Source organism: Schistosoma haematobium, chromosome 4 (assembly GCF_000699445.3).
Source record: "Schistosoma haematobium chromosome 4, whole genome shotgun sequence".
NCBI classification, from domain to species: Eukaryota; Metazoa; Platyhelminthes; class Trematoda; order Strigeidida; family Schistosomatidae; genus Schistosoma; species Schistosoma haematobium.
The window spans coordinates 31389087-31406183 of NC_067199.1; the positions used below are offsets into that span (position 1 = coordinate 31389087).

The following is a 17097-nucleotide window of genomic DNA, read 5'->3' on the forward strand; positions in this document are numbered from 1 at the left end:
ATTATTGCACACTGATCATATATCACTGGTTTTTCACCTTGGTAATAATCATATGATCTGACCGAACATTAAATTCTGTTTTTGGGTAGAAATACAGATACTATCTGTAGAATGCATTCATTAATTAACATGAATATTAAACAATTAAATCAGGCGTAATAAGTTACACCCATTGGTTAGGTAGAAACGTATCACTAAGCATACTACTTATTTAAAGGTTGTTTCTTATTATAACGATTACTTGCTAGTATTACGTCGACAGATAAAACTCCACTGTTAAAGTTTCACGCATGCAACCATTTTATTACGTATAAAGAAGGATGAGATACCTTCAGTTATAATTACTTGTCCATAAAATAAATGACTTGTGATTGTGAAATATTCCTAAAGCATACTTATATTCTTCAAAACTATTTACATAAGTTTATTTTAATGCTGAAGGCGAAAAAGGTTTCATTCTACATCTCACTTCTTTTATTAAAGTTGCTTAACATTATCCCAATTTTTTTACTGTAGCGTAGTTAGTCTTAAATGCATGATGGTGGAATTTTGGTTAAATGGACAAAAATGTCACATACAGATCAATAAGAGTAGAATCAGTTAGTACACATTCTCAACTTCATTTATATGTTCAAAAATGATCAACTTCGAGAACGATTCCGAAGGTCCCAGTTCAAAACTATGACGAGTGGAGTGTAATCGAGTTGGATGTAAAATAAAAAAATTCCATAATCAATCAATTAAGGGCATTGAACATAGATAATCAAATAAAAATGGTTATGTTACACATTATGTGTAATCTCAAATATAATCCACACAGAATTAGACCTGAAAACTCTGCGTTTGATGAGTGCACTTTTTTGTATCCCGGATTTCAATAACCATCTAGTGATGTGAACTAAAATGATATATATGTATTTATATAAAGTTTCAGTTTAAAAGCTAAAAGAATATTTCTCCCGATTACATTTATCTGTTTTCCTTTAAAAAGACAACATTTTGGTTTGCAATAAATGATAACATACAACGAAGTTTCTAAGGTCAGTCAAAATAATCAGGTGAAAACAGTATCTCTTTTTTAGTAACAAAATTCTGGTCGTAAACTATTCATCAGTATCATCAGTAATCTTTTCAACTTTCATTCAATATTTATAAACCGATGATTATAAAGTTACACACTAAGCGTACAAGTGATATGACTAAACATTTAAAGAATTATCCTAATATTATGTCACAGATATCTGTGTAAAAGTAAAATCAGAAAAAAGCTGTGAGAACTCTCTCATAATCTACTGTATTTGTTATTGATAATACAGCATAAATCAGATTTATACATTCAGATAGTTTGTTATTATCAAATTCAACTAATTTTAATTTTGGCAGGATCATGTTTATACAGAGGAACAAATGTAAAAGTATATTATATTATATGCCTTGATTATATCATGGTTTTATCAACGTGTATAACCTATGCAGTTTATTAATTAAAATTATTCTGCATAACGTTCAGTGTTAATGACATAAAGTTGATTGCCTACATAGCTTCATTCATAATTAGTTCACGTTTTGGTAAAATAAAAATTACACATTTATGATATAATGGAATGAGATTACAGATAAACAACCAATACAATCACTTCATGTAACGTTTCATGATGAATAACCATATGACAGAGTTCTCTCAGTCTGTACAGTAGAAGAGTTTGAAATATCAAATATATAATTAAATTTTACACATTTGTTAGTTTTTATGCAATTCTATTCAGATATATTGAACCATATTTTATACATTATTCAGATATATTTTTCTATCGCTACAAGTATACTAGAGTAATTTTAACTTCAATAATACAACTAAAACACCTATTCTTATTGGACTATTATTAATGAAAGCTCTAAATAAAGTTTTCAAGCTGGGTGGTACTTGTCCACAAGTCATAAACATAATATTTAGAATGTTGATCGTTTCTGGGATGTGTATAATCTAGCAAAAAGCACTTGGTACGAAGCTTCTTGTTAACAACCTCCAACTACATAACACCTCAACATAGTGCGTGCTATGTCACGTTAGTCAAATTTCTGGTTATGTGTCAACTTAACCGACAAAATTCGGTCAAATATGAAAGAAATAAACAAACAATAGCCCTGGTCACTACTGTATGGTAAATCAATTTTAAAGGAACTATTGTATAGGTTGTTAGTTTCTAATATTAAATTATTGATTTTATTCAAGCGTTGGTTTTGCACATCAGGACATGTATGTACCTAACATGATAATGAAAATATGCTTTATTTTTTAAACGAAATTTGGAACGACCAGTAAATTACATTGATTATGTATTGATTTAGATACATAGTTGGCTATTCATAAATAACCTAGGACTTGATACTAAAGCATATTGATCGAAATCAAAACACATAACATCAACACCGTGAGATTAGTAATTGACTTCATACGAATTGAAAACATTACTCTATCATGTCTAATTAGATTTTCCAAATGATCATTTCTCACCATGTGATCATAAATAATGTCTTCTAAGTAAATATTTAGTTTGGAAAGGTAACTTATTTCTCTTTTCCTCTAAAATTGTTATTGATCAATATATCTCTAAATTTTGGAATCTCTATTCGATACTTAAAATATAATTTTGACCAAATCCATAGGGACTATTTGCTTTCTATCCATCTGTTAATGGTAAGCAGTTAATACCAAATATGTTTTATATTAATAACAGCAGTGTTTTCGCAGATTATCTTAAAATGGAGTCATACCAATTTACTTTATTATTGTTGTTATTATTTGAACACATAAGTATTGGTGCAACGGGGCACCAAATACATATAAGCCACACAAATTACTTGATTTGTGTTGGGCTGTGATACTGCCCGGGTGCCCAAACAAGTGGTTTTATTGGGGGGGAACTCTCGAAGCCTTTGACCTAAAGATCTAATCCATAAGGCAATGGGGTAACGTTAGGAGATGCAGTCCTATGGTAACCGGTGACCAACAATTAGTTCATACATCATTAGTTCTTTCAGAATACTGGAACCCATGTGCATCATTCGTTTAGAATCAGGGTTTTCCAACTCTCCTAGGTGGACCCTCTGTGGAATTTGCTTAATTCTGAAAATAATGATTCGAAAAAATGAGTATCTATATTGAATTATACTCTATATTTGGTATTTATGTTTCAACTGAAATATTGCTATATATATATATATATATATATATATATATATATATATATATATATATATATATACTGAACCTGTCCATATACTTCACTGTATGATACTCTTATAGATCTACTGTATCTTTCATCCTTGGTCAAGTTAATCATTATGTTCTTATTTACAAGAGATCATCTATTCTATGAAATGTTCTTGAATAAACATGTGTATTTTAGTTGAAACTTATGCATAACACTTTGTCACCTGAAATCATTAAGACAAAAAATGATAAAAAGAAAATAGTTATCTAAGTGTAAATTAGAAATACGATAGTAAAAGGGTATGTGACATTTTTATAGGGTGAATGAATATCATTATGCATAATATATGAGAAATGGAAAAGTACATTTTTCATATATTTAAGTATGGTTACGGTAAAAATTAAGAAATTGACCAAAATTATTATGGTATTTGATTTACAATTCTATTTTGTTTCCTAGTAACTTCATATTTCATCTTAAATGTTTATGACATCTGTTGTAAAAGTGTCATCTTTTTAAATAGTAGTTAGTTAGTAGTAGTAAGCTTATACACAAAATATTGTGGAGGTTTGACTGTATATTCTTTTTACAAATCATTTGGTTCATACTAAATAATGTGGTCAACATCAAACATAGTTTTCAAGATATTATTTACCACTCCATTTACAAAACAACATAAATTTATGAATTCACTAAAATATTTAATTCATTCATCACATATTTTGTTATTTGATACATGTAAAAAACTTTATCCTCATTCTAATATTCTGTGGAGACTTTGTTATAATTCGAATTAACGTTGATCATAACATGATATCGGCTGATGAACTACTAACATATCTGAAACTTGAACGAATTAACTGTCTGAAATTCTCAGGAGGGGTTTTGTGGAGATTTTAAAAATTTCACTGATTGACATCATGAGTCAGTTGAAGCTAGACCACCATGGAAAACCTGGAAGCACTGGACGGCCGTTTCATCCTATTCTGTGAGACTCCTCAAGAGTGCGCACCGACGAGCTCGCTCGCGTGATTCGAACCCAGTACCTTCGATCTCGCGCATGATCGCTTAACCTCTAGAACAATGAGCCGGAATCCAACAGTGTTAATACCCAACTTCAACCAATCCACGAAATTACTCCAACGTCCTTCATTGTCTTCAGTGAGATACTATTTCACAACAGAACTGGTTGAACTCCACTGGTTACGGCTTCTTATTAAAACTCCAGGAAATACCTCTCATGAACTCAAGCATTAAATTACCACAATCTCCACAAAATCCCTCTTCTGATAATAAATTACTGTCTTAAAATATATCACAAAAATAGTGAAACGAATTTTCATTATATAATTATCTAATTTTAACAGGTGTGAAATTTTGCAATGATTTCACATAGTCACTAAATTACTCTATTAGATGTAACAATTTATGATCCATTCGGCGTTCTATTAATGATTAATAACATCAACCTTTATTCTTTGTTCAATATTCAAACAGACTATATTAGTTGACCATAATTGTTTATTTATAAGAATATGAAAGCATTATTTATTACTTTGTATAAATCAACAAATTGATTTCTTGGAATTGTTCATTTTCCATCTTATTAGAATTTACTCGAGTTGAAAACTTGGTTTTCTTTGTTTTACACTTCTAATACTTATAAATAATTAAATGTATCCATCCAAAATGACTGAAGATATTTTAAGTTGAATAATGTGTAATACGCAGAAAATGTTGAATTTTTATATTGTCAATGATTAGAAAAATATCATATCAGTTTGCTAAATGTTATGTTTAGAACTTTGATTTTTAATATGCTGCGTACAACTTGAGCACTCGAATGCTAGAACCTTCACAAGTCGCAAATGAGAAGACAGAAGAGGGAACGCTATTCCAATACAGTGTCAATTATGATACAAACTGTCAGGTATTTATAGTTTTTAGTGAAAACGAAATGATCATTATAGTCCTCCAATACCCATACAGGGGGTTATTCTCATTTGTCTAATAGGGAAGCCACACATAGGGATTCTGAAATATTCTTGCAAAAGATGATTAGATGGAATATCTTCGACTCTTTCTGAGCTTTTTAGAGATTCCTTGAGTTCACCTGTGAGCCGTTCTCATATTAACATTTATCAGTAAATGAAAAAATAACTACGAAATGAACATACATTATGTATTATGTTTCCTTAACATTGATTAGCTATATGTGTTCACTGTAATTGATAAAATAAGATATCATACACTACTTATTTCAAGTTTTTCATGTAGTACACTTATTCATTTCGGATACATTTATTTGAATAGATTATAATATGCATATATGTATACTGATGTTATATTTTGTGAAATATTTCTTTCTGATACGATCGTTAGTAAATATTTATTGTTTATGCAAAAAAATAATCTGTGCAAGTCTTACATAGTGACTATTGTGATATTCTATAAAATATAAGGTAGTCAGCAGGAAACCCTGGACCCTGGTTTCGTGCTACATGGTACTCGTCAGAAAGGTTTACCCGTAATCTTGAGGGAACTGGTGTTCCTTGACGGATTCGATTTCGTGTCACCATCTTAACTCTCAACATAATGCACACTTTGTCGAGTCACCTAGACTAGTAGCCACATTGCAACTTGGTCGATAGCATTTGACTTGCACTAAGAAAGACTGGACATACATGACATTGATCACCACCCAGTGATCAACCAATTGTGACTTTAGAGAGTTTTTTTAATTAGATTAGTCTTTGTTCTATCTTGTTCTAAGTATAATATATCATTTTAAATAATCAAATAACTTGTCAGAAATTAAATAATTTTTTTATATATCTACATAAATCATTAACGATAAAAAAACAGAACATAAAAACAATCTAATGATCAAAACAAAAGACTCATTAAAAATTTAGCTCATTGTTGTATTAACAAAATAAAAAAAGAATTCAATATGAATGAATTAAAAATGATAATTTAGGAAACTTATTTTTCTCATCAACCCATCAATTGGTTCCATATCGATTTTTATTATTAATCTCATGTGTTGTGGATATTGTAAAGATGATTTTGATCAATCTGTTTATTATCAGCTATAGAACCTGTATTACTGTAAATGTCATTGGATTTGTCAGATTTAGAAAATGTCACAATAATTTCGATATGAATTTCTCGTTTCTTTCATGTAGATTGTCATTATTTATTTCATTTTATTGAGTAAAAATATACTTCGGAGTTCCTTTTCCTTAATAAATACCTTTATTCTGATAACAAACAGATTTGTGATAAATGATCAAATATTGGCATTAGACAGATAAGTCAGACTTACATACTTTCTGTGTTGTTAGTCAGTATTAAAAGTTTTGGAAATAATTGGTCATACTTCATCAACGGCTCTTCAAGTTTTATTTAGATATGAAAACTAACATAGGGACCCATTCCTAACTGTTTTTTAAAGACTTAGGTTTATGATACATCATCTTTTAGAGGAATATTAAACAGTGCAATTTTGTAGCAGCGGCTAAAATCATAGATTGAAAAATATAATAATCAAAAAAATTGATTATCATTCAATCTACGATTTTACACAGACACAGACATTGTTTCTTGTTATTACACTGCAATCCACTACATCTAATTGTTTCACAAGTGAATTTGAACACACACACGCACACAGGGAGGAGATAATCAGACAAGGCTTCGAAGTGTGTTTAAATACAGTGTCCAACACCCTGATTCATGCATTGGGCAGAAAAATGTGCTACTTGATAAAAAATGCATAATTGAAATTTATTTCGGGATTGACCTTAAAACAGCATTCGAAGAGTTCGTTATTAATTGTTATGAACATAATCTTGAGTTGATAGAAGCTTTAAACATTGGAAAACTCAAACTTCTTTATATATATATATATATATATATATATATATATATATATAACAACGTTTTCTAACCTTGCGTCTACACTGGTCAACTTTAATCATCTTGGAGTCCGAAGTTAGTAAGACGACCTCCTTTTCACTCCAAAATATATTGTCCTTTTTATCCTCTATTTCTAATTATCATTTTATGTGTATTGAAATTTTAATACAATTCATTTTCACCATGTTAAAATGATCACTGCAGTGTGATCAGATTGTTCGAAATATCTATGGATCAAATACTTTACATTTTTTTCAAATCAACTACATTTTATCATTACATTAACGTAATTTATGGAAAGGGATTGATCATTTTAAATTATAACACTGATTGTAAGTTGTCTTAGTGCACCAAATGAAAATAAATGTGAAACAAATCAGGTCATAATCAGTGCATTCACCTTTAACTGAATAAGCATTATATCTAATTAATTCATTTTTCTATTGGTCAATTAAATCTTCCTATTTATGTTTAGGACTACAACTGATCAATGTTTTATTGAAATACGTGCATCCTGTGTGGATTGCCTCGATATTGTCTTCGATTACAAGCATTATAAATAGAGATGAATGGTGGAATCCAGGATGCGCGTTTTGTCCTACTTAGGACTCATCATCCCTATGGATCTGCATCCAAGTTGATGTTTACTACTGAACTAGAACCTAGTACAGTTCACTTCAAACGCCATCACGTTACCCACTAAGCTACTGACTCCAACTCTGCTTACATTATATTTAATTTATTCAACCTACAAGCGCATAATATTCTATACAATAAATCAACATAAATGGGAGCCACATTATATAGCCTTAATATTTTTAAATACAGTGTACTGAAAAATGTTTCTTCAAGTGAAAATATACATCAATCATTTGGTTAGTTAGTTGCACACTGATTTTATTGCTTTCTTCATCAATGAAAAAAGAATCAAATGACTGACTGCTATTATTACGCTTGGATGTGTATCCAAAAATAAAGTTACAGTATATTAAATAAAATTATTTAAGAAAAACAAAAACTATTCTTTTTCTGAGAAGTTTGAAACATTTGACTATTTAATGGATATGGGCCACACACAAACACATGAGAGTTTTTGTTTTTGGGGTCATTCAATGTATTGTTGACTGTTTATTGATCATAGCAGATTCATTGTTTATACAATTAGCAAGATGTTGTTTGAGTTATGCTTACAGTCATTTAAATTAATTTTTAAATATCATAAACAGAGCATGTTAGTTGTGAGCATGGGTACAAAAGTAATATTTAGTTTGATAGTTATGGAAGCAGAAATGATTTAGCACTCATTTTCATTATTTTATTCCGTTATAAATGTTTAATTTATGTAATATTTATTAATTGGGTTATTATAAACTAGTGTGCGCTTTACATGTGCTTTCTTCATAGGTTCATATCAGTTAGAGTACTTTCAAAGATGAGTACTACCACCGTCATCCAAACAGGACAAAACATAGTACTTCAAGTTTTGACAGTGAACAAGTTAACTTTAAGTGGTAACATAAGTCTTACATTTTAAACAATAAGTCACAATATACCGCATTGAAAACTTAATTCATTTAGCAATTGATATATCTTTTCCGTCAGAGCTAGGCTCCGTTGCTCATGATTTCCAACTAGAATTTCAAAATACTTTCTTAGAAACTAGTAAACACAGAGCAGACGATTTTATTAAGGTTAAAAAAGATTACACATAACTATTTTTAATTCTTAATTTTTTTTCCAAATTTCATTGAACTACTATCTAAATTTTAGTCCATTTAGATTTTACTAGATAGTTTTTCATTGGAGAGACATTATCTTGAGTTTTATCAAACTGGCTATTGTATTTGATAGTCTTATGCAACTGATTATATAAGATGATTGCTAAATGTTCACATTTTTTGTATCATTATCATTACATATTAGACAAATGACGAGATCATATGCATAATGCATAGATTTACATGAAGGTGTCTAGTCCGTTCCAACTTTTCTATATGATAAGGAATACATCATTCTAGTTTTATGGTTATATTTAGTAACAATAACAATACAGTCGATAATACGCAATATTTAAATCGTGAATTCTTGATATTTTTAAAGATTCTAAAACTTATTAGTAGTCATATAATGATAGTACAAAATTTGACCAAGATTAAGAGTGATCAAGTGAAAAGATTGACAATTCCATGTCATTTCTTGATTGTAAGAAATATTTATAACAAGATTAAGAATTTTATATCGTTTGAGCATTTTGAGGTGTATAGTATAAATCAAGCACTTAGTTCACAGAATACTGAACCTTGAAAATAGTTTCATTACAATTGGATAGTTGCTTCCTTGAATTCACAAGACAATTTATTCACAATTTTTAAACTCCAGAAGACCTAAATCTCTTTTTATACAAAAGTAAAACACTGAAGCTTTATTAAATATACTTTCGCTTTTATTTCAATGAATTATTATGGTTATTCCATATACGCCTTTTTTACATTAATTAAATTATAAATCAGAAATACTCTAGACATTTTCTTAGTATTTTTACTTCTTACTGATTCTAACTAATTCATTGTCTTGAAGTCTAACTACAGTTAGTTCTTTATTAAATCTAACATAATCCCATTGTAAATTACCTTACATTGCATGATTTCACAGAAATTGAATTACATTAGCAAGTATTAAGTATGTATCAAAAAAGATAATTAGAATTGTCTGTTACATTTGTTGCTAATGTACCTATCTACATTTCTAGAAAAAATGTGTCTAATTGAATTGATTTTTGTCACTTGGGAAAAATTTAATTATTTCTGATAAATCATTTTTTTAATTAATTTTGTATTATTGAACATTAGTAGAGACAGAACTATTTGATAGTTTAAATAATGATAATTTTAGTATTTTGTATTTATTAATTTGAATTTAGTTATCAATACAGACTAATATCAATTTAGGAATCATTATAGATTAAATTTTATTAGATGGCCATCTTAAACTAACTTACATTGTATGAACGTGAATAGCAAAGATATTTTCAGTCTCACATCAAGTTTGTTGAAATCCTATAGATCATATTTCCAACTTCAGGTACGTTGTTAATTATGATCAGATTGATATTTATTAATCGATTATCGATAATAGTTCAACTATGATAAATTCATATTCGTGATATTAAGTTTGTGACTTGCCTATTTATACACGGTAAAATGTTTTACTACTAACATTTATTTTAATTAATATTTTAATAATCTAGGCTATACCACAGTTACTTATCAAAAGTGAGGAGTGGGTTAGAAACATTTTACGCTAACCATTGTTATTATCAATGGCTTTATTTAATATGATATTTTTGGTACAATATAGAATTCTCAGCACAAAGTATTTCAGTAAGTTTCCTTTTCTTATTTCTTGATCGATCCTAACGATAAATATTGAGTGATCACCAATTAGATATTGACAGTTCAAGAGTCGACATTTGAATAATATTTATTTTTTTCAATGCATATTTCCAGCCATCATGAAGTTGTAAGTCGTACAGTGAATGATGGTAAACATTTCACAAACGCACCTGCATAGGTTATGCAATTAAAAGACATAATGATGTATTAAAACAAACAAAAGGAACAGATAACTTGTTGAAATATCTAGATAACAAGAACAGGTAGCCCAAATATTCAAGCAGGCCGTCAACTTGTTTTTAGATAGATAAATACTATTTCTAGAGCTCCATATCAGCATTTAATTATATTCGAATGAGATAATTAAAGATAGGAAAATAAATAAATAAACTCTCCACCTTACTACATTCAAACATCTATAGAAAACATTGAATCACAAAAATTCATGGGTTTTTAATATTATATCATTGAATAAAAAATGGAAAAATGAAATTCTTAAACCCACATTGTTCATAAGTACAATATTATATCAACAAGAAACTGAACAATGATTACATACTTGAGATGTTGGAGAAGATTTGTTGCTCAGGTGGATGATCGTGATAGAGTTTTGTTCTCTAGGATGGATTGTTTGGTCGTGGGGCTTTCATAGTTCCTCAGCAGTACAGTTTGCATATAGAAGTGCCGATGATGTCATTCAAAAGAACAATGAAATCCTCACGACCAAACAATCCAGCTCAAAGAACAAAAACTTCATCAAAATGATTACATAATCTAACATCATTGTCTTAAACGGAAGCTTGAAAGTGAAATGATTTTAGTGAGAAACAGTAGCATTAATAAGTATGTTTATTTTTAAAAGTAACACCAATGATAAAGAAAATGTAATCATTACTGTACTGAATCATAAATCACACTAAATAAAATCAAATAGTTTACTTATTCATATGATATTTAGCAACATAAATAATAATAATAATTAAACAATGGTTTTTACTATCAGAAGGTATTTGTGGATGTCATAGTAATTTGAATGGTTGGGATCATGATTCAATTGAAGCTACACCACCATGGAAATACTGGAAGCACTAGATGGCCGTTTCGTCTTATTTTGGGACTCTTCAGCAGTGCGTATCCATTACCTCACCTCTCGAGATTCAAGCGCAGGAACTATCCACGAATCTCGAGAGGGGAGGTCGTGGATATGCACTGCTGAGTCCCACAACAGGACGAAAAGGCCGTCCAGTGCTTCCAGGTTTTCCACGTTGATCTATTTTCAATTGACACATGATCTCAACAATTGGAATTGTTTTTACATTTGTCGATGTGTATGATCCAAGTCATATTCCTTCTTTTTTATACTGTTCATTAAGTCCTCAAAGTACAAGGGTAGTAAATTTGGTTGTCATTTATGCCATACAAATATGCAAATAAATACTAATTATAGTACATAAGGTTGAATTATTTTCAATGAATTTTATGATAATCCAATTAAATCGTCGATATTAAGTAAACCAGATTAATTATATATTCGGAATAAATTATCACTTTTTCTGTTGTAAATGGATAAATATTTGTTTGAATACATGTACAGTTACTGTAAGCGTATTAGTGCATTCGTACAAAATGATGTGTTTTAGTGAAATCTTAGAGTATATAAATGAAAGTTGCATTAAAATCCTACTAGAACGTGATGAAGAAGATGAAAGTATATAGCTTATGAAAATGAGAAGGCTGGAAAATAACTTTAAATAATTCAAAACTTTACATTCAAACTACTACTATACTAATAACAGTAGTTTGATAGATGTACTTACTTATATCTCTTCTGAAAATCATTAAGTGAGTAGTTGATAAGTAAGAATTTCATTCCTTACATAGGTCACTAATTCCTTAAAAAACCCAGCAGTAATGTTTTATGTGATCACATTTGGTGATATCGGTTCGAATCTCACAAGTAGTATAATTTACTCAAAACGGTAATTACATCTTATATCCTAGTATTAGAAGCAAGGAAATTGAAGTCCTAGGGTTTAGCAAATCACAGTCCATTTTTCTATATTGGATTGCTTATAATCCAAAGAACGTTTAGTTTTTCTTAATTAAAGTGAATAGTCAGTTTATTTTTACTCACACATTTTACTGTTATTGAAATCTTTCGTTAAACGAAATACTTCAAATTATGTATGGAAGAATGTAAGTGTTATAACATGGTGATGTGCTAAATACAATTTGTAGGCAAGCATTAATAGGATCGATTCACAGAAAAAGACTGAATATACAGGACTTAACTTTGGGCTTATTTATGATTGTTATAGTTACCTTTATTGTAAAGTGTAATATCTCAAAACAACATTCATATACAACTTCATGTTTCAGACTTTTAGTTCTAATGAGCTTCATTTATCTGTCTAAACTATAAATTAGAAAATAGATCCTGGCAATTCAGAAATACTTTGTCAATATACTATGATTATTGTTATCTTTAAGGTTTCATACTTTTATTAGAATGTTACGTTATAGTCAACCATAAGTTATGATCATGAAAGTACAGACACATAGATTTCTAGAAAATCAATTGATTTATTTAAAAAATCAAATATAAATGTTTAAATTGCTCCCCGAATTCAAAGAGTCAATAGTTCATTTTTAAGTGTTCTTTAATTTTCAGGTAGACAAAATCAGAGTAGTGATAAATCATATTATTTTAACAAACAACTTATAGGTATAGTCAGACAACAATGGAGCTTTTATGGTAATACATATACCACGATATATATGATAAGCATCTTCATTGTTATATAACCTTGGGTCTGAAAGAAACTAATAAGTGAACCCTATAGACTAAAGAATGTACAAATAACTAAAAAAACCCTACCAAAGATTTTTATTATCGGTCTACCACATTTATCATGTTATATTCAAATTATCCGCTTCGTGTGTTTAGAATACTGTGGTTTAGAATATTGGGATTTTTCCAATTAATTATGTGCAGATTTTTTGGGCCTCAATGATATATTTTTAAAACAAAATCGATAATAAATTATAGGAGATACTGATGACTCTTATGTTATAAGGAACAATGATACTAGTTACCAGTGTAACATAAAACTAATAGAGAATAATATATTTATCAATACCATATTACCTTAATTTAGAAATGAATGAATTACCTAAAACTTAAAATTTGAACTAGATTGTCAGTAAATACAACAAAAGTAATAATAATAATCTTCAGTTTTCAATGGATATTAAGGTGATATCCAACGATGATAAAAACCAAATTCATGACAAACAATCATAACGAACCATTCAACTAAATAATGCTTTTGTGACCATGAGAAATCAACTGATAAGATTAATGGAGTTACTATTTGTCATATAAAGGATTTCAGCAAACAGATGATTGACTCACTGGTTATATTTTATCGTAATCACAATCAGAACTAAAGGGTTTAATGAAAACATTGAATTGGTCGTTACTGGAAAATCATATCAATTTTTTTTTAAATAAAATAAACTGAAAATAGTAAACATCACATCTTCATTAAGGAAGTAATCTAAATCTTTCTAATCGTTTAAAACCATAATGTATTCATACATTAGGTTTGAAAAATGTTTCACATTTACCAAAACGTGGTATTCTATGCAAAAATCATTACCAGACGTTGTCTACAACATTTTGCCTTAAATGAAACCTTAATTATAAAGATTTTAAATAACCATTTTAGACTCACAGAAATGTTTTAAATTAGTAAGCTATAATCGTACTTTGACTTTCATGTAATCCAATATATAGGTAGATCTGTAACAAAAGAATACTTCTATCCTGATCCATTTTAACTGAATATATTTAGTGTTTAAACCTGTAAAAACATTTTATATTTTTAGAAGAAACCATTATCAAAATTTTATAATACAAGCTTAGTATTGTGATTGCTATAGTTATTGTTATATCATAACTATCTACCAGACAATCTTTTACCCAACATGATAGCCAACTAAGTTTTTACCAGTTTTTCTCTATAGTAAAGGAGGCAAGTAAACATATCGCCAGTTTCATCACTATATATAGTTAATACTTAAAATGTTTATATACTTATATATGTAAATATACATAAATCGTTTTAAGCAGTAAGCATTTCACAACTGAATATCATCTAAATCTATAACAAATAACTTACTATAATGATGATTGATTGTTGTAATATACAAAGTGAAGAACAAACAGGTTTGAAGCAATTTTAACACATATTCTTCACACATAAATAAAATCATACTTTGATTAATTCACTATCTATCATATACAATTGAAATGTACCTCATCAATCAGTTGCATTCATCTTTTATGCTTCCTTCACTATAACAACATAATGCCTTCATTTATATTTTTATCCAGATTATATGAAATCCAATTAATTATCAATATAATTTACACTTTTAAAGAGACAGTATTATTCGATTGTTTACAAATTAATAGCTATTCAATAAAATTATATTAATAGTAAATAAATAAATGAATGAATAAATAAACACCAAGTTGATCCATTCTTTATCATTGGTCTTCTTGATAACAGTGAACATATCAGGTTTTTTCTTGTACATTTATACATTTAGTTCTTTTTCGTTGCTAATTTTCTTTTATGAAAAAAATTTATCAAAGATAATTTGATTTTATCCGTTTGACAGACATTAATGTTTGTCTCTGGACTATTTTAGAATTATTTTCTTTTCCTGTTTTTCCTTCATTTTTATTCATTCATTTATGATGTTTTGTTTGTTTGTTTTTTCCTTTATAGGTATGACAAGCATAAACAGAAGAGAAATCCCTTCTCCAATTCGTTAATTTAAATAACTTGAAGTGGAAGTAAAGCATAAACATCAAATAGTAAGAAATAGCAATAATAATATGAATAAGAATAACGTTAGTAATAATATTAATGATAATATAAAAAAACAATTAAAAGTTGGGCTTGAGAATTTCTACTACTACTTCTACTACTACTACTACTACTACTACAATCACTATTGTTACTGTCGTCCAATAAATACATGTATTCCCTTATTGGTCTATTTTACCTGCCCTAAACGTTGGTTGGCGAATTTGTCTTTTTTTATGAGATTACTTCAAATAGATGTAGTAGCCAAAATATCAAGTTATTCTTTGTTGTTATGCAAGAAAAAATAACATAGATTTGTAGTCCATGTTGTCTCTATATACGCTATGACTATGTGGTATTTATTTATCTGTTCATTATACTTCAGCTAGTGACTTATTTAGAGTGGTAGACAACGGAGTTCTAGTGAAAAACTGCGATCGACGGAATTAAACCATTTTGAGTGTGACTCAGTCACCCAAGTTAATTGAGCAATATCATGAACTGATTAAATTTAAACGCTCAAACTGTTGGATTTGGGCTTAGTTTAGACGTTCAAACTCCAGACTTCAATTCCTAAGTTCGATCTACGTTTGTGTGGTGAATGTTCACTAAGCAGATATTCTTTTAGATTTTTATTGATTATTTAACTGTGATAAGTCCGCAATCTCAAGTAAAAGTGACATTTCCCCAATATTGTAAAACTTTAATGTTTTTTTAAATTTCCACTGATGCTCTCAATGTAATTTACTTGTTCAAAACCAACCTTAAAATGAGATTTAATCATGAACTAATCTCGTTTATGCAAGAAAAATACAAATATCTAGATAACATTGCAATTAATTAAAATAAGGATTAAATGAAGTTTGACTTTTTATATTTTCCAACACAAATATTATGTAGATAGAATTGATACTATATATTCATAATATAAATTTTGAGTAAAACAAGAATGAATTAATTCATAAACCTTCACAATGATAGACAATATTTATCATGAAATTATTAAGCTGTTAAGATTATTACTAAATAATAATACTAATGTCATTGGTAGCAAATAAAATTATCATTTTTATTTCGAATTAATTTTGGTGGAGTTTTGTTCTCTGAGCTGGATAGTTTGATCATGGAAATTTTATCGTCATTCTGAACGAAATCATTAGCACAAACGTCAAGTAGTTTACGTGCAATTTGTAGTGACTTTGCGTCGTTAATCGATCACCTCGATAACAGCTATAATATAATCATCAACAGTGATTGAAATCAGAAAGCAGTGAGAAGTGGCAACTACAGCTTATTAACAGTTAGCCAACATCACAAAGCTATAAACACATCGAGCGAATTTGAAACAGAAAGGCCAATAACTATATACAAATTTATAGTCAAATAGAATAAGGGCACATCAAAGCAAAGCAAAACAAAACAAAGCTAATAATATGCTTTGAGCACACATACACATGAGGAGGAGGATGAAAGTTCGAGTGATATTTAAACAATCAACATTTTAGCTAGAGTGTGTCATGTGCTCTAATGATCATAACGCTACAAAGAGATATTCGAATTGTTGCTGTTCCAATGACATTGCCTGTTAAGTAAGTTAATAAAAAGGGTTTAGCCGAATATTAACCATGATCGAAATTGTCTGTAGGATAGTTACTATAAGACCATAATAAAACAAAATGGTTTGTATTT

At 28.9% G+C, this 17097-nt stretch overlaps 1 protein-coding gene across 1 annotated transcript in view; it reads right to left on the bottom strand.

Moving 5' to 3' along the window:
- The window catches only part of MS3_00007853 (uncharacterized protein), an 81005-nt gene extending 64909 nt beyond the window's left edge, over positions 1-16096 (bottom strand). Inside the window, exon 1 of the mRNA XM_051216202.1 lies at positions 14713-16096. Within this exon, the coding sequence (XP_051066768.1) occupies positions 14713-14806 (94 nt within the window). The 5' untranslated portion in view covers positions 14807-16096. The remainder of the gene's footprint in view (positions 1-14712) is intronic.
- Between the last annotated feature and the right edge of the window lie 1001 nt (positions 16097-17097).